Genomic DNA, 19,224 nt, shown 5'->3' with positions numbered 1-19,224 from the left:
CATCTAAGCAGAGCTAAGCAATAGCATATACTGTAATTTAGTTTCCCCATTTCTTTTTTTCATGTTTCATGTAAAATTTTCATGTGAGCTTACTCCTGGTATTTCAGGAATTCAAAAGGAAAATACATTAATTTGAAAGTGAACTAGCACATGCAATATTTCAATGCATCTTTTATTGATATAGTAAATACTGTTAAGCCTCTCGCTCACCGACTTGTTATAAGAAAGCAAACATTTAAGTAGGGAATGACTTGGAGCACTTTCAACAAGTATTCATAATGCTGCAATTGCAGCTGAACATGTGAGACTTCCTGGGTTTGTAAAAGTGAATAGGAGGCTGTCTAGCTTTCAGGAGATCTCACCTTCTACGTCATTCTCAGAACTTGTCTCACTGAAGCTTTTCCATCGTTCCTTAGCTCTCGACAAAAAGATTTCATAAAGTTCTGCAGGAAAGAAAACCAAAACCAACAACAAAAAAGGAAGAGATAAGTAAGAAAAGCACCCATCAAAAACAAAAGCACATCAAGTATTCTTGGCTTTGGTTTTGTTGCTTGGTTTCGTCTTAGCCACTGGGGGCAGGGGGAGAAGCAATTAGATGGTTACCACTAACCACTGGAGTACTACTGTGCACAGTTTTATAGCGTGCACTGTATTATGCTGTCTTCTGTGGTGAACATACAAATTACAAGAGGGAAATCATGTCTTAAATAATTCAGATTTTTATTTTTGTGAATAGGTTATAACATTTCCAGTTCATCAAAATCATTAGTTATGAAATAAAGCAATCCCCCTTTACACCCCCTTAAGAAAGCAAAGCTACAAATTCTCAATTTTAAACATAAAAATTGGTTTTTTGGGGGGAGTGCCACCTTAACTCTTATAAGACTAAAATGTTTTTGTAAGGAGGTTTTGAACCTTGTTTCCATAATTTACCAGGCTATGTCATCTAATTGTAAAAAACAGCTGTTCCTAAGGTTGCAAAATACAGTTCTTCAAAAAATAAATATACCCTGATTTATATCTTTTAAAAAAAAATTTTAAATTTTTCTTTGAAAATAACCAACTTAATTTTGCATTAAAATGTGATCTGCTAAGGCATACCAGGAGTGATATTTAATTCGTTTCCCACAGCTAGACTCCAAACCTTCCCACGTACACTTGGCGGTAATCCCTGCCACCACAGCTCTCGAACTCTTCGGGTAGCACGCCTAAGATAAGAAAGCAGGGGAGGGGAAAAAATAAAAAAAGCATATTGCACATCTTGTTTTCTACAGTCATTGGGCAACTTACAAGCAAAATAACATACTACTTCCCAAATCAATATTCAAGGATCTCCGCTTATGCTAGAGCTCCATTAAAAAACCCAAACCATTAAGCTCCCAGAAAGCACATTTCATGTTGCTTTGTAACAACCTCTCACTGTATCACTGCAACAAAACTGACTTCTTGACAAAACAGAAAGGAAAATAAGGTATGTGGGTCCCTTGTTTCCAGACGAGAAACAAGGCAGCAGCCTTGCCTCATTTACACAACAGAACTTTACTTACATGCCTTCCCAGTTAGGTAGTATTTCATTGACCCAAATCACCATAGCACTGGCAATACTCTCTTCTTGCTTGAAACGCTCTCTCATTATTTTTTTCCTTTTATGTGCTTCTTTAATTTCTGTTAGGCATAACATGTTAATATTTCTGTATTAGTGTCTATAAATTATTAGGTAAATAATTCCACTATAATTTAATTATTTAGATGTCTGAAAGAGATCAAGGGTAAATTACAGTTGCGCGTGAGCCAGCTGGTATTATTTCTGTTGATTGTAGGCGTATTTATCAGGAATTTTTTTAATTTATGCTGTCTAAGTTATTCAAATACACAGCAATTTAGACAAGCAAAAATCTGGCTAGAAAACTCATAGCACTCTTTCTGCAGCACACAGAATGACAAAAAGCAAATATATCATCAGCGCTGTTTTTCCTGCAATGAATTTCATACCATGTTCTACCTAAACCTTACTTACTACTTAGACTAATCAGCAATAACTATAGATAAAACTATTATTCAAAAGTGCAATTCTACATCCATTTTAAAACTATTCAAATTGTACTGAAACTGCCACCTAGAAGGATTATGTATTTTCTTTTCTGGAAAGAGGACCTAAAGATCTGAGACAAAGCTACAATGCTGAACAAGAGACGAGTATTATGCCTTCTGTTAAAAAAGGATTGTTTGTGGATCCCTCTTATTAAAAAAGTTAAAAGAAGCACAGAGCAATGCTATCTTGACATCGCTAAGCACCACTGTGAAACTGCAGGACATTTTCTATTTATGCATGCATTAGATACATCAATGGAGTAAACATGCCATCCCTGGTAAACTGATACGGCTTATCAGCTTCATTAAGTTTTTACCGAAGCTTTGTGTGTGTAGCAATAGTTAATTTAATGAATACTAGGACACACGTACCAAAACACTACACATGCATGACTCTCCAAAGATGCAGTCAGAGAACATGGACCACAGATCACACCTTACAAGATGCACACCGCAAGAGGAGAGAGAAATGAGTGGTCAGATGCCTTGGATTTCTTATTACATCTTTCAGAGTAAGCTGCCACAGATCCATAGAGGCTCAACCAGTTCAGAAGCTTGTATCTCTTGACAACAGCCCAAGTAAAACATGCAGCACAGACTCTTAAAATAGCTTATTCCGTGAATACTAGGCATGAGACTACAGAAGTCCTTTCAACAACTGATCATTGATTGACACAGTAGCAGATGCTACAGATATGTTTAATTTAAAAAAAAAACAGATCTAGTGGGAGTAGGAAGGTTCACACAGGTACAGCTGGTTAGAAAAAAAAAACACCCAAAGTTTTCATCTGTCTTCATATTGAAATTGATCTCAAATTTCTGAAAAAACAGATCTTTAAGCAGTCAGCTTTTTTTATACTTTGGATCTCAGTGGCAACTGCAGCAACACAGCTTGAAAGAGTCCAAGTACCCAGAAAGTTTCTAGCTGATCACATTACACAAGTAATCATCAAGTTTCTACTTAGAAGTTAAAGAAAACATTAAACTGAATTCTGAACCTAGTTGCGTTCACTATGGTGGAGTAAGAAAACAATTTGATCATTGAGTTTTGTTTTAAACTGCATGCACATACGTACCAGAGGATAACCTAGATATTAAACAAGGTTGTTCTTTACTGTATCTACTAGCCTACAAGCCAGAAATTACTTTATTATTGCTGCACAGTTAAAAAGAATTATAGTGATTATTGGCAGTTAACATACCTCGTTTTTTTGCCTCTGCCACCATCTCATCATATTCTTGTCGGTGACGTAAAGCCTCCTCCACTGATTTGGCAGGAAGATTTCTGAAAACAAGTTGTTCCTGAATTCAATACACACAAATGACACTCCAAACCATTTCAAAACAGGTTTGAATTTGGCTTCTAAGGTGAGCTTTGGGGTTGTCACACTACCAGTGTTTCAGTAACAGCAGTAGAGACTAAGCAGATGTTTACTGCTTCTGCTTATTAGTTCTCCTATAGCTTCCCCCTAAAGCAGGGTTATTAGATTTGTTGAACATCCAGAACGATGCTCAAATGAAGTTTGCATGAAGTGACAAAAGGGAAATACTGATATTCCATATAGTTATTTATTCCAATGCATTTCTGCACATGTGTATTTTAATCATTAAATATACTTGCATATTGATATTCTATCTGTTCATCTGAAATCTATGATGAACCATTTTCAATAAAATGTAAAGGTTTTTATTCATTATAGTTAGCATTTTAAAACTCTCACAAAAGAAGACAGGTTTACCAATGGAAGAAAGGATAGATCCCCATTTATGTCAGAGGTAAAGCTAAGGAAGCTTGCTGCAGTGCTACAAGTTCACCAGCTTAAGATGTGTTTTCGGCTGCACAGTGATCTCCTAATTGCCAAACACACTTCCTTTTGACGAAGCAGACTCATTCCAAGACAAGTCACACAATGTTTGGTCTCAGTCTCTTACCCAATCTCTAGTCTACTTTGGTTCAAAATAAATGGACGACACTTTTGTCTTTTTAATATGGGGGGATGGGGGGGAGGGGGAGGAAGCTTTCCATCTCCTCTTATGCAAGCAGAAAAGATGACTTTACTATATTTCCAGTGAAAGCAAGAGCAGAATATATGTTCAAGGATGAGACTGTGGCAACCCATTACACACGTGGGATGGCACTCCAATTTGAAACAAGTGGAAGTGTCATTTGTAAAAACATACTTATGCTAGTTTGTGAATTGTGATATTCTGAAAGTACAGAAAAGCATCAGCAAACCAGTTACTGCATATCTCACTCTCTACCGTACAGTAAAAGAAATAATGCACTTACAAAAAAAATAACCATACCAATCCATACATTCATTCAGGATATTTCTGTCTTAGCACTGAATGAGCTTATATACCACTAGAGAAAATATTGAAGGAATCCTAATTGGAACTGATTAGAGCAAACATTTAACAGTGTCATCACAAGCTTTCTCAAGGTGCAATTTGAAAGCTTTGCTCCATTTGCTTTCCTCCAGCATGTGTTCCTAGTCAGCAGGTCCTCCTCTTTCCTTCAAATTGCTGAAGAGCATATAGCTGAAAATACTGACCAATTTATTACCCTTTTTTAATTACTATTCTTATTTGTACTTAAAGTAGTTTTTGTTGCATCTTCATCTGCTGTCTCCTTGCCTTCAGCTGTAGTTTTAAGGAGCCATGAAAACATAACTGGAAGAGGGGCAAGGAACAGTTTCAGTGAACACTATCATCTTGGTACCAACAAAGCATTTAACTGTAGTTGCCAGATACAAAATGAGCATTCAGCATTTGTGACAGGAAGGCATTTCTTGTGTTTCAAAGGCAATTCCTCCCACTCCTGCTGTTACCTACCTAATACTTTTTCTTTTTTAAAAAACTCTTCTGGTAAGCCAAGTCCAGGTTTGCTGAAGTGACAACTGCCACTGTTAAGTCTTCCCAACTGGTCTAGGAAATTAAGTTTCCAGAATGGAGGAAGGAGAAGGGAGTGCGCACTGAGATGGCAGTGAAGAAATCCATAAAAGTCTTCAGGAATTTTCCTGATTAAGGATGCCCACAACACTGTCACAGGCAGCTGTGATATACAGTAGATAACAGACCGGTGGCCCCATTACAGCGAGAAATTCCTCATATAGACTATAATATACTTAAAGGTTCTTCTGGAGGTATTTGTTAGGCTATCATCTGGGATGGAATAATCCAAAGATACTTTCCTATAAGACTTGTGAAGTTTAGCTCATCAGAAGCAGATCTAATAAATTCAGTCATCATCAGTTCCACAGCAGAACCATACTTACGCTGGTCGATCCTCCAGAATCAAAGCAGTAGTTGAAAGGGGTTCAAATTCAATATTTTTACGTCTTGCTGATGGGGGCGGAGGTTTATACATTCTTCCTGTCCGTGCTTCATATTCCTAAACAACATCATTGATAAAAATTAAATTTCAACTTTCAGCCTCACTTCTAAGTAGTGAGCATAATATTACTTGTTTAACACTATCTAATAATGTTAAAATATATATTAAATAATTTAAGACAGCAAGGGGCTAACATTACAAGCTGAAATTGTTTATAACAAGACAGGGCGGCTTTCCAGGACTGCTAAGTAAAGATGAATGAGAAAGCACTTTCTTGTATCAACTTCATCTTTGATCTATTCTAGTTCAATATTACTAGCGAGTGTCCAAGGATCGGTTCATTAGGAAATCTGCATAATCTTCCCAAACTAATTAGTGCACAAGTATATTTAAAGTAATATGTCAAGTTGACAAAAAAAAAAAAAAAAAAAACAACCAAAAAACCTACCCCAACCACCACCAGAAACCACCAAACAGGAACGTGTGTCTCTCTCTTCCCATTTCCTCCCCTTTGATTCTAGCCACCCTTAAGATCCAGTACTCCTCATGTTTCGGAAGCCTTTAGCAAGACCACCAAACCCATGTTATCCAGAACTACCTACACTGTACTTAATGGCAATATAACAGTATTTATCATTGCAAATCTGTTTCACATCATTTCTTTCTCAGAGGTTAAAACTTAACTACTAAAACTTGATACTTAGAAAGAAATACAGAAAAGCAGCCTTTAATATACAGAAGATTGAGGAAGAAAGAATCCCACTCCTTTTTCTACAATAGCGACTCCACAAAACAGAAACACGAGACAGTCTTTAGGAAAAAGGTTAGACATAGCCAGATGAAAACCTCAAATCTCACATTCCCTCTTATTTAGCCTCTGTAAATAAAAATATACTGCCAAGTTACTGGGAAACCCATTCTTACGATCCAGCAAATCTCAACAGGTTATCTGTGAGAAGACTTTCAACTTAATCCCAAACCAAGTTAGCTTGTGGGTTCACACTCTCCTTAGGCGTGAAGGCTAAATACTAGTTTCTCTGCAAGTCTTCCACATGCTGAAATTCAAACATAGAATACTAAGAACTTTTGAAAAAATCACATTTTTAAGAGAACAAATTCAATGTACTTTAGTAATGTACTTTCACAGATCACACAGCTCTAGTCTTAAGCACAGCCAAGTAAGCGCTAACTTGTACAAGCTTTTTTTACTCTAAACACAGTTTATTCTTGCATATCTGTTGCTTTAATAATTGTGTCAGTAAATTCAGTCTCGGATTAACCAAAATATCTTACATTTAAGCCACCAAAATTAAAAACTTGATCAGTTACTGCTTAGGTCATGTATCTTCCCAATCAAACATTAGTCGTCTGTAGAAATGGCTTCCAAATGAATCTCACACTTAATACACAGCTTCCTGTACACATTAGTTCTCCCAAGGAGAAACAGAGGGCTTTATACATTCAGTGTTCATTGACAGCATTATAGAAACAGACCTGACAACTTTAAAGCTACTACATAGCTTAAAAGTTCAATACACAGTTGAAGTCCATACGGTTAAATGGGAAAAGACCTCTTACAAACGCAACAATGCGGCCTCAGATTTCTGGAGAAGGCACAGTGTTTGCCCAACACGAAGGTGGCTTAAAGCTTTCCGCTCAACAGCGTCATTACCCTACCCATCTTATTTAACTCTAACAAAGGTTCGGTTCTTCCACATGGGGCATAATACATTAAATGATCTGAAAAGTATAACCTCAATGATGTCATGTTAATCTCATCTCAAGAGGAAGTTACCACAGAATCACTGAAGTTGGAAGGGACCTCTGAAGATCATCTAGCCCAGCCTCCCTGAGCAAAGCAAGGTCAAATACAGCAGGTTACACAGTGCCTTGTTCAGCCAGATTTTTAATACCATCAAGCACAGAGACTCTACTCTTGCTAGTCAGAGGCTACAGCACCCAGTATTCCCAAGAGGTTTCCCATCCAAGTACTAACCAGGCCCAACCTGTAAGCTTCAGAGATCAGAGGTTGGGTGTGTTCACAGCAGTAAGGCCATATGCATTATATGCCACTATACCTTTCAGATCCTGAGGATTTACCTGGACTTCCTGCCCTTTTCTTTTTCTAGCCTGTGGGAGTTGGAACAATAGTTTAACTGACGAGAAAAGGTGATTGCACCTCCACAAAACAAGCCAGAGAATGGTTTTGAAACATTCTCAGTATCTTTTTAAGTGGTTTCAGCTCCCTGCTCCCCGGCCCAAAGTCTTCAGCTATCCTTCCAACTATCCACACTTTCACCACTGTACCATACTCTGCCCCATGGCAGCATACCAAATAACTCCATGTTAGCACCCTGGAAAGACAGGCACAGATCTGTAGCAATCAGCCTACTATTTCAACTAGAGAAGAAGCTCTGTTGCTTTTCTGTCTTCAAAAAAAGAGCCCAAACATGCACCTTGTTAAAAAGAGGAGGGGAAAAAAAAAAGAGCAGGCAACTGTTTGCTATCATTTATACATACATTCACACTAAAAACCTAATTCTTTGTAAACACAATGACTTAAAAGTTACTAGCCAACTGTTCTTAAATACAACTTAGTTCTAAATATTTCTAAGTCTCTGGCCAAGAACAGTGGTTATACAAATTTCCTAGAACATATTTCTCCCAAGACAACTTTTGATTGGAAGTAATATGCATCCAACATCATTCGGCACAATCAAACAAGCACCTTGAACAACTGAACGTATAGGATTGGTAGAGTTCTGTTGTCATTCACACAAGCACCAGAAATATCAGAAAACCAACATTCACTGTATAAATGAATACACGTATTCTTAAGGCTAAAATTATTTCATTCCACATAAAACCAGAGACGTTATAGGCACTCCTGCCATACTTTATACCTCAGGATACCCCAGTACATTCTTAATCAGGAAAGTATCCTGTGATAGCACCTGGAGGTCAGCACCCAGGCTGCAGTACAGTAGCAACACCACCCCTCACATTCTTGGTAGAAGTTCTGATTTACTTTCAACATTTTTCAGTACTTTGTAACAGAAGCCACAAAATCAAGTTCATTTAGTGGTCAGAGATGAGGAAGCTCAAACAGTAACAACCTTTTCAACATTCCTACATACCTATTTTGTATGCAAGTTACATAAAAATAAAAAAAGCACTGCAAGATGGACATTAGAAATGAAGCCACTCTCACCTTTTTATTACAAGCAACATATCTGAATGGTGCTAGTGCTTCTGGCTATCATACATGCTAAGAACTGAAATACTATTTCCAAAGCAACAGAGAAAGAAGAAAAACATCTTCAACAGGGATTCCCACAAAAGACAGAACTCATCACCCAGCTGTGTTTCTGGAAGCAAGTACACTTTATGAACAGTTTGTTTTTGCAAGAAAAGAACACATGGAAGGAAAACTGTAAGCGTGACTAGAAAGAGTCAAAGCAGAGACCAAAACAGCTTCAGGCTCAAACTGTCATGAATGCACGTTCCCCAAGATGAAATATATTCCAAAGTATCAGAACTTCCCAATGGAAGATACTTCTTCCTCAAGAAGCCTGTGCTCTAGGAAACTTATTTGAAGATTAGATCCCAGAACCACCAGACACGCATGGAACTCTCTAGCTTGTGCAACTACAATATCCACTTTCTTCTGGAATATTTTGCATGACTAGATGTAAAAAAAAAAAAATCCAATAGCCTTATCCATGCATTTGATGCAGAATCTGAAATTCTTGGCATGAGATAAGCAGCTTGAGGTGACATAGAATTTCACTTGAAAAGATGTGAGCTAATACTCTTCCATAACAAGGTAAAAATACAATTTAAAGTCAAATGTCTTGTCAAATACTTAACACGCAGAGCATATGCCAGAGGCTAGAACAGTTGACAGCTAAGATTGAAGACTATGTAAGATGTGTTTATGTAAAAAAAAAAAATTTTGGATGTGTCACATGCATGGTTTCACTAGCTTAGGGAATGTTGTTAAAAAAATTCTTTATTGCAACATATCTGGTATTTATTGAAAGTTACAGAACATTTCACAATCCCAAAATAAAGGAAAACAAGTCTCAGCTTTAATAGAAAGTAAGAAAAGTTATCTCCTTAAGGCTGGAACTGCATCCTCTCATCTACTGCCAATAATTAACCTGTTAACAGGCTGAAAGCATGTTTTTCCTGAAAAACACTGCGACAATATATTTATAAGAGCACTTCCATATGTGGAGGGACCTGTATTTCTGGTATTTTTTTTTTCTACAGAAATACTGATAAGCTTATTAACCTTTGGACAGGTAACAGGTAAATGGGGCTGGGAAAAAAGTCTTTTGCTTATAAAGTGCCTTTGTGCTCAAGAAGGTAAAGATATCCCACATTGTATCTTCTTTTTTAAAAAAACAACCAAACAAAAAAACCCACAAACCAAAAAAAATTTCCTGGTCTTTTCAACAAAAGAAAAATAATAAACCTGCAGAGGTCTTTATTACCTGTACCTTTTTTATATCTATATGGAAAAACATACAAAACTGAAGTTTCTTTCATCCTTCCTTAGAAGGACCATATAGAACAGCTAGACCATTCAGAGCTATTTTAGATTATCTCTAAACACTACTGGACTGCACTGTGTAACATAGGCATAACTGCCCATAGGTGCTTCTTCCAGCACCTAAGCAAACTAGCTTACAGAAAGGAAAACCAGCTGCATTCCAAAAGCATTAGTTGACCTTGAGTAGGATATGCTTGTGGGGATAAAGCATTTCACTAAGTCTGCATGTAATGATTCCATTTTAGAAGACAAACTTGCATCTATAGTGCCAAAACTATAGAGCTTTAAAGGAATAAACATTGACCATAAAATTCAACATGCATCTTGGTGGGATAAATTCTGATCTATCTAGGATCCAACAACAAAAGCTGAACTCCTGGAAATGAGTGATAAAAGCCTTGGATTACAAGGATTGTGAAAGTCCTCACAGTCCTGAAAGTACCAATAATATAGATTAAGTACCACAGATCCAATTATGTTTTAGGGATGCTGGAGGAGAAAGTGACCTGATAGGCAACACTGAATTAACTTTCACTACCTTAAGGATTACCTCTAAAGTAAATGTCAAGGCATACCAATACTCCAATTAAATAAAGCATGCACCCTATGCATGACAGTTTCTTTTAACATGCTTTACTCCCCCAAAATTCTAAGCCTGAAACTGAAACAGGTTTTATTCAATCAGTCATAACTTCTCCTGAGGAAACAATGGGGATTGCCATATATTCTGCAGGTGGTTTTAAACCTCTCTCCCCTCTACACACATGTGACTCTGTGGCACAGAATGGCCTCTAAAAACATGTCTATGATTATTTTCACAATGTTGTACAGCTAACTAGAAATATCATCAGAAATATAATTTCCCTTCATTCAAGCAGGGTTGATCATCCAAGAATGGAAGCATTAATAGAATTGCTTAGGAGGGCACCCATCTACATCACCTTGATAAAACTAGCAGAAAATTTATGTAAGCAGAATTTCTGCTAATGCATAAGGATTCCCTCCTATGTCATCATGTGTGTGTGTGTGTCCCAGGTTAAATGTTAAAATTGCTGAGCTAGCACTGGTTACAAGGTGATTATAAACAAAGTGCTTATAGCAAGAGTAGATGTCACTAAAAAATTCTGTGAGTCATAAACTAGACATTTTTCCATACTAAGAATGCCAGAGGCTATCAGGACAGACAGAACAGTACATTATTTCCTAACTCACAGGTGATATAGAAAGGACCTAAGGAGGGAAAAATACTAATCTTCACATAGTACAAGAGAACAACCAGACACTGAAGAGTTTCCAGGTCAACCTTCCAAATTAATGCCACCCATCTTCAATTGTTCATTCACCTTATTTTTTCCTCAACTGGCTATTTAACAAGTTGCAACAAGTTTCATCTTCTGTTGTTTACAAAAGAGCATGAGGCCATGGGCTTTGGGCCCAGTAAAGGAGAGCTAAGAGTGGCTGGACTACCTAACATGAACCATAGGCATCAGGTATCAACTAGCAGTTACATTACTGCTCTATTTCACATAGCCAGAGTAACAGATCCACAGAACTAAAAAGCCAACTTGTACTATTCCTGTTTAACATAGAGTGTGGGATTACATAAAAAGTTTTCAAAGTAACAGGCATGTGCATTGGACCAATTTCAGAAGGATACCAGTCACAGCAAATAGAAGACACAACATATAACAGAAGTTTCAATAGCTACACTTTTCTAGGTTTCCAATTTCATACTGGAAATTGTGATTAAAAGCATCTGGAGTTCTGAAGTGCCGCTGTTAAAAGCATGTGAGACGGGAAAAAAATTCTAGGATATCAATTTTCAAAGCTAATACAAGTTGTTCAAAAATATTACAAATGAAGCCTTTTAACAACTTTTACCATTGAGCAAGGAGGCACAGCAAACATAGAAAGTAAATTATTGTCAAGCTCTAGCATTACCTATCTCCCACAATTCAAGAACATGCAATATAAACAATAATACTCTATCACTAAGTTGTTAGTGAGATTCATGTGTGAAGTCTGTTTGTTTATTTTATTAATGATATCTAAATGAGTTGATGGTTAGTGCCATAAAATATTCATGCTACCGTGAAAATGTGATGTTTGCTCTATTTCAATGAGTGCTACGTAGTCCCATGCATGGCATTGAATACAACTAAAAAAAATATATTAAATTCCATACCCCCGTGTTTAATAGACTGAGAGCAGATATTGACGCAAGACTGCCAGAACTGTCATCCTAATGAGAAAAACAGAAGCAAAGCCTTAGTGAATAAATGAAGGAAAAGACCATTGAAATATAGCAAAACACAAGCCAAAATTTAAATTCACATGTAGAGTATTTATACTCTGTTTGAAGAAACATAAATGTGTCTGTTCCTCCTTTTTCTCCAGACCTCAAAATATACAAACACACATACAAAGACTTCCCACTTGTGCATGACGTGTATAGACATCTATTGGATTAATGTTTTAATTGACGTATATTTTCTACAATCAGCAGCTTTGCCCAAAGGGAGGTCTTTTTCCATCACATTTCTCAGGTGCATGACAAAAGGTGTTCCTTGATATGCCATCTCTCTGTAGTCCACATCAGCATAAAAGTTACACTTATTTAAACACTAGTCTTGGAAGATACACTGTTAAAAAGGAAAGAACATTGTCTATAGGCTGACCCAAGAAAACAAACTGCTCTGAAAATGAATCTTGAAGACCTTGCTTTCATTCAGCACATCTTAGATTGCATCTCACACCCAACTAGATCTTTACATGTAAGCTCGTTAGCTTTAAAGCTTAAACTGAATACTCAAGAATAGTACTTGGACTGTGGAGAAAGGGAAAAGAAACATAACTGGACTTGGATAAGCATTTGGCAGGAAACAAAATATTAGGGTAGCTTTCAAACAGACCTTTCACATTCAGTGTTTGGGTTTTTCTATTTAACGTGAGAGGGTAGAAAATGTCATTAAATAGCACAGTGACTTAGAGTGGGCCTTTAAGTCCCCCACCTTTCCCCCTGCCATGTTATAATTAGTATTTCTAAATTGAAAGCTCAAAAGTGGACTACACCTCAACCTCACTGGTGAGCTGATGAGAAGAAAGATACATTTCTAAGGTTTTGAGCAACAATCACTTAAATTAGGGGTACGATTCTAAGCAGCAGTCTGAAACCCCTCATACCACATTGCAGCAAGGCAATCAGGCAAAAGTATGCCTAACTACAGGAGACCCTGTACAACCACAGCTCTGGAGGTTTCCATTCAAAAGTCAGAGCTGGTTTTCTAATGGAAAAGCCAAGCTTAAAGGTGGAGGGCAGGAAGGGAAGCAGGAAGACACAGCCATTGCTTTTAAGCATTGGATTACACCACCTGAAAGAAGGAAAAATAAGGTTTTTATCATGCCTTCAACATTACTTCTGAACATACCTGCAATGTTCTTGTACCATACATACCCCAGACTAACAAAAAGCATTTTAAAGGCTTCCTTCTCCCTTGCGATACTATTTTCTCCTCTTCAGTACTGAAGTACCATGGCGGTGGTACAGCAATCAGAAGGATTTTCATCAGCAGAGTCAACACTTCTGCAGTATTTCCAAAACATCAATTGCATGCTCACTGTAGAGTACTCCCCTGAAGATGCATTTGTGCCACCAACATAGCACTGACATCATGAGAAATTCTCCTTGACAAGTTTTCCTTGTCAAAGCAGCTGGGTAAGTCCTGGTACTAAGAGCTGAACTGTATTTTATTCCCTTTATGCAAACAAAAGGAAGCATTTGTCTCACTGAGGTCCTACCAGTTTCATTATCATTTTACTGACAAGATAATCATTGCAAAAGTCTAAAACCTTGGGGAATGCCTTTGTTTCACCTCTAGCATAGCATTTTACTGACTACATGTGTGACTCTGAAAAGATGAGGGACATTTCTTGAGAATCTGACTGCTACAGTGTCTGCCAAGAAAACCACCACAGCCTTCTCACCGCTGCTAGTAGACAAATTGTTATTCAGGTGTTACATGTTCCTTGCAAGAACCAATACCCCCATTTATTGTCTGTCCTGGCTTCAGGGCAGTTCGCTACCAATCTATTTCTACCCTACATGTGTTAAAGAGGTAGAAGTCTCACCTTTCTCTTTTCTCCAGTAGTACTGCAAGACCAGCCAATGTGACGCCTACCTAGGTAACAATCTGCTTAAGAACACTCCTATGAACAAAAGCATCTAGCACTGTATTTACCTACTTCTTTCAGATATTAAGTCCTTAGATTTGTTGACAAACATGCCGTATACACTTTTTAAGCATTAAGAGCTTCATGCACTATTAAACTAAAACAACAAAGGTTGGAGGGAAGAGTTAATATTGCAAGTTAGGAGGTCTGAGTCATATGAAAACTGATTCAAAATGCATCTGTTCCTCTGAATAGAAACCTCCGACAACTCTTGTCCCTGGGAGACCACGGGAGTTCTGCCGATTCAGTGAATGCAATTTCTCAGTTAGATTTCAGACTGGAGATAACAACACTGGAAAAATATGCAAGTGAAGACACTGAGTTTTTTAACCATCAAGTACCTTTTTTTTTTTTTTTAAAGATTTCAAAGCCACCCAAAAATATTTTCAGAGGTTAGTTGTAGGACAGTGACCCAGTCACTCAAAATCAGCATTAGTATTTAACAGACTAACATTAATACCTTTCATTTTGTACACAAGGTGACAGCTTTTGGAAAAGATGGCTTCTCTTCCAAATAAGTGATCATTTCTAAATCACTGCAAGCTTTTCATGGTGTGTCAGATATTTAAATAGAAAAGAAGCCTCCCCCACCCCCACCCCCATTTAAGCCTGCCACTGACAGTACTTTGTTAAAACTGCTGATAAAGTGAATTTGGTGTATGTTTTACTTTTTTAATCTTGCAATGTGTATTTCCATATTTTTACTTTAATTGGGGCATATTAGGAAAAAATCACCATAATTCTTTAAACAAATTAATAAAAGTATTCAAGATTACTTTAATATAAAACGAGAGCTAAACTTAATGGCTTGACATTCAGAATCATTTTGATCATAGATTAAAAGCTCTTTTCTTTAACCATAAGCACGAAAAGTAAAATTGAGCTTGCATTTTTAAACAGAACTTGGACTTCAGTCAATACACACCAAAATGTTACACATCAGCCCAGAAGTCGGTTTCTGCTTTAAATGCTTCTGTATTAAAATATTTCAGCAGTCTAACCTAAAGCAGATTTCTGTACAGACTGAAAAGAATTTACCACACTGATTATTAATGAGCACATACTTCTTATAATAGCCAGTTTTATTAGCTGCAGTCCATGAAAAAAGGCACACTTCCTAAAACCATCAAACGCATTTGACATTTGCAGTCCTAAGGAGTTGCAATTTTCCCTTTTTAAAAAACAGTGAAGGAAGGAAGCCCAGAGAAGGGAGATGTCCAGCAAAAGAGTTGGCCTCAATCACATCCTGCTTGGGCAGCTCTAAATCCAAGGAGAGCCGAGCATGCCAGCAGCTGCGAGCAGGGAGATGCAGCTGCCAAGAACTTTCAACCTCTGACCCAGTTTGAGCCAGAGCATCTCGCCCAAAGCATGCTGATGGCAGCACAGCTGCAGGGGACTCTGCTGTCTCCCCAGCCAGCCAAACCCTGCAGGCTGCTTTTCGACAAAAATATCTATCATCTTCTACACATGCTAAGAAACTTGCAAAGAAGTAATTTACAGTAATAATCATTAGACAGTCTCTGAAGGCAGAGCTGGCTAGTGTCATTGTCCGAAAAATGTCTGAAACAGTATCCCAAATTAAGTTTCCAGACTTTCTTGGAAGTTATTCAAGATATTAGAATCACTACCTGACTTCTCTGCAGAGGCATATACAGCAATGTCTACTTGATAGACAGTGACTGGGAGCCACAAGCATTCATTTAAATGTAATTATCAATTTAGTACATCATCCTCACCAAAACAAAGATAACAAAGGAGGCTTCCATCAGCCAGGATGGAAACAGGGCATGTGAGCTCCACCACCCTTTTGAATATAAATTTACCATGTTGCAATTTTTTTGCTTGTTTTACTGATAGGAAAGTCCTATAAGCTTGGCACTATTGCCATAAAGCTTTGATATAAGTATTACCCTTACCCAAGAGGCTTCCTCCTTCTATTAATTACAAAGTTTTTCCTCCCATGAGTTAATTTTTCCTGCAAAAGGGCTTCTTAAGATCTCATTTTTCATCTGAAGGATGCTGACTCATTACTGAGTTTCCTTAACCAAGGGTTTATTTGCACCCTCCCACAGCTGGCCACTGGCATCAGTACAGTCAGAGGACTTTGTGTTCAACATAGAGAATGCCATAGCTGTTCAGGAATGGCGAGACTTTTTGCTAATAATAAACAACCATTAAACTCTCTCACAGGCAGCTTGCCTACAGCTTAAGCCCATTCTACCTGTATAGCCTTACATCTAGAAGCTCATTTTACAAAAGCTGGTAAACAGAGAGTAGCCATTGTTCTGACCACATATGGCTAAAAAAATTGGGGGAAAATGCAGATTTTGTGTTTCAGATCACACTTGATCCCTTGACTTCAGCTTAGAAGAAAGTCAAAGTGGAGGTTTGTAGAGACACTCCTTGTAGGATATGAAGTATTCTGCCAGGTTCACAGAATTACTTGTGAACAGAACATACGAAGTTTTCATCATATTTCTATCAACTTCTTAAAGGCCTCATAGCTGCATTCTTACCTATATTCTTTTCACTCAAATCTCCTGCATAGTGAGGAATTTAGTCTAGGGACTTCAGTCAGCCATTCAAAAGTGAAGATACTGTTTTCCACTCATTGTCAATAACTTCAACAACCAAGTGCACCTATACTCATTCTAACCCATCACCGGCTTAGCAAATTTGAATGTTTTTCAGAAAAGAAACCATTGCCTTTTCTTAAAAGGCATATGCACAAGGAGCTATATTGTAAATTTTAAACACGCATGCAAGACATTTGATACATGTTATATGGAGACATTAGGGTCACCTCTCAATTTAAGAATCAAATTTTCTGAGGTATTGCCGATCTAACTATGCAGAGTATACTGTCAATCTGGATACCCCTTTGATAAAGCATCATGAGCTAAGGTAGACAGTTATCTAAAAGACCATGCTTGCTTTAGCTAAAAATTAAAAGCTAAAAACATTAGCTATTACTGACACATTACTCAAGATTATATAAATCCAACAGTGACCCTAATCTGGTAACCATTATAACACAAACCACATGATTAGTGGCTAGGACCAACTCAGTCACATTTAAAGACAATGCATTGCTTTAATTATTTGCTTTTCTGCCACTTCGGAAAAGTTAAAAAAATGAGAACACTACAGTTCAAAAGAAAAACAGTCACTGGGAGACAACACGGTAAGAAAATAAGACTATTTTTGCAGATGATTACTTGGTCTCCAGAACAAACATCTTCATTACTAGAAAACGGGAAGCAGATGACTGGTAGCATTGTGCACACTCTCCATTTCTCAGAATGGAAGAGACATCTGGATTTTTACCACAGTATTTTCATAGCACAAGGCCAACAGCATTCATCTGCAAGTAAACTAAGAACACTTGCCTTCTCCCACCCAAAAAGGGAAACAACTTAAATAAGGAAAATTGTATTTGAAAATGTTGAAAAAGCACTCAGTTTACTTCAGAGTAAATCACAGAATCATAGAATGGTTTGGGCTGGAAGGGACCTTTAAAGGTCATCTCGTCCAACCTCCAAGATTGCACTTTCTATAATCTCATCATTTTCCTACAACATTTTACTGTATGACAAATCCCATTATATTGAAGTCCTTCAAAAAGAACCTCTTGTTTTTCACTTTAGTTGCTCCCAAAAGGCCCTCTTCACCATGAAGCTCTTTCTAGAAGATGGCTGAACACTGCTTCATTCACAGCCATTTGCACCTGCCAAACACATCAGCTTATATAGAATTTAAGAAAGGAGACAGAGAAAGCAGCTCTCAAGAGATTCAAGTTACTGTTTTCACCAACACAAGGGACATTCACTTTCTTATGTCAACAAATCTTTCAACTTCAGGATCACATGTTAACATTAACTGTTACAATACATTACCAATTGCACATCTTTAAAAACTATGCCATTTTATTATTTTAGCAAATTAAAGACAGACTCCGCAGGAATGAATGTATGGAAGTGCAACTTTGTATCAGGGGAAGAAAATCAGAATTACCTTTCTGTAGTACCCCAGTAACTCCAAAACAAGTTCAACTTACAGTACTATTTTGAAACAAAAATACATTGAGTGAGATTAAAAGTTTAAATGAAACAAGATTACATGTTTCAGAATTCTAAGCAATTTCTTACAAGTTATCCAGATAGTAAGTCTTCCAGGCAAGGACAACTATAGAAAGATGAGTTAGATAAAAAAAAAAAAAAAAAAAAAAAAAAAAAAAAAAAAAAAAAAAAAAAAAACCAACATTTTCATAACACTAGAATATCTGAGAATGCTTTAAGAGGATAAGTTTTACTAGATTAATATCTAGTTTGAAGAAAAACTGAATACACAAAGTATGACTATGGTTTTGTTGCACAACACAGGCAAAAGTAACTCAGAACTGAGCTTCATAAAGGAAGCCTAGAGTATTTTACAATCACTTTACCATTAAAAAAATTGTAGCATATCATGTTAAATAAGGCAGAGTTTTACAGGAAATTATTACACGTTCTTATGTTTTGACCAAAACAGCTTAAACACTTTTTGAACATGTATCACCTCTTTATAAGCACTGAGATGTACTGAAGAATGTACTAGATAATCATAAAACTCAAACTTCTCAGTAACTACTATTCTTTAGATAGAGTCTTCCCAGAGCACTCTATGGTTGTACAGTAACAACGTGGAGATAACAGTAGAGAACTGCAATAAATATACATTAATTTTTACAAGTTTTGTACCTAGAGTTGTGTGATGTTTACTCACCTGCTGAATAATTTTAGAATCTTTCGGAAGGTTTTCCCTGGGTGGGACTTTTCCAAACAATTTCCAACCAGGAGCACTTTGGACAGCAGGTTTGAGTTCCTTTGTCCTTTTAGTGAAAAAGTTTCTGGAAAGAGAGGAGGGGGTTTCTCTTTGTTTATTATAAGCATGTAAACAAATGATATTTGTACCCATTTACGGTTCTTTAAACCAAGTTCACCACTGTAGAGATTTACTGCTCAGCAAA

General features: G+C 37.1%; 1 protein-coding gene across 3 annotated transcripts in view; it reads right to left on the bottom strand.

Moving 5' to 3' along the window:
• Positions 1 to 19,224, bottom strand: part of TBC1D12 (TBC1 domain family member 12) — a 48,388-nt gene that overhangs the window by 10,302 nt on the left and 18,862 nt on the right. For 2 of the 3 annotated variants that reach the window (XM_049809603.1, XM_049809605.1), the window contains exons 2-8: positions 18,981 to 19,104; positions 12,172 to 12,228; positions 5,370 to 5,485; positions 3,294 to 3,376; positions 1,548 to 1,665; positions 1,102 to 1,208; positions 363 to 443 (exon numbers count right to left, since the gene is read on the bottom strand). In XM_049809603.1, coding sequence (XP_049665560.1) covers positions 363 to 443; positions 1,102 to 1,208; positions 1,548 to 1,665; positions 3,294 to 3,376; positions 5,370 to 5,485; positions 12,172 to 12,228; positions 18,981 to 19,104 — 686 coding nt within the window. The remainder of the gene's footprint in view (positions 1 to 362; positions 444 to 1,101; positions 1,209 to 1,547; positions 1,666 to 3,293; positions 3,377 to 5,369; positions 5,486 to 12,171; positions 12,229 to 18,980; positions 19,105 to 19,224) is intronic. The other variant, XM_049809604.1, reaches the window with a different exon arrangement.

Source organism: Accipiter gentilis, chromosome 9, assembly GCF_929443795.1.
Source record: "Accipiter gentilis chromosome 9, bAccGen1.1, whole genome shotgun sequence".
Classification (NCBI taxonomy): domain Eukaryota; kingdom Metazoa; phylum Chordata; class Aves; order Accipitriformes; family Accipitridae; genus Astur; species Astur gentilis.
The sequence above is the reverse complement of the archived record's forward strand: the minus strand, read 5'-3'. Positions and strand labels throughout refer to the sequence as shown.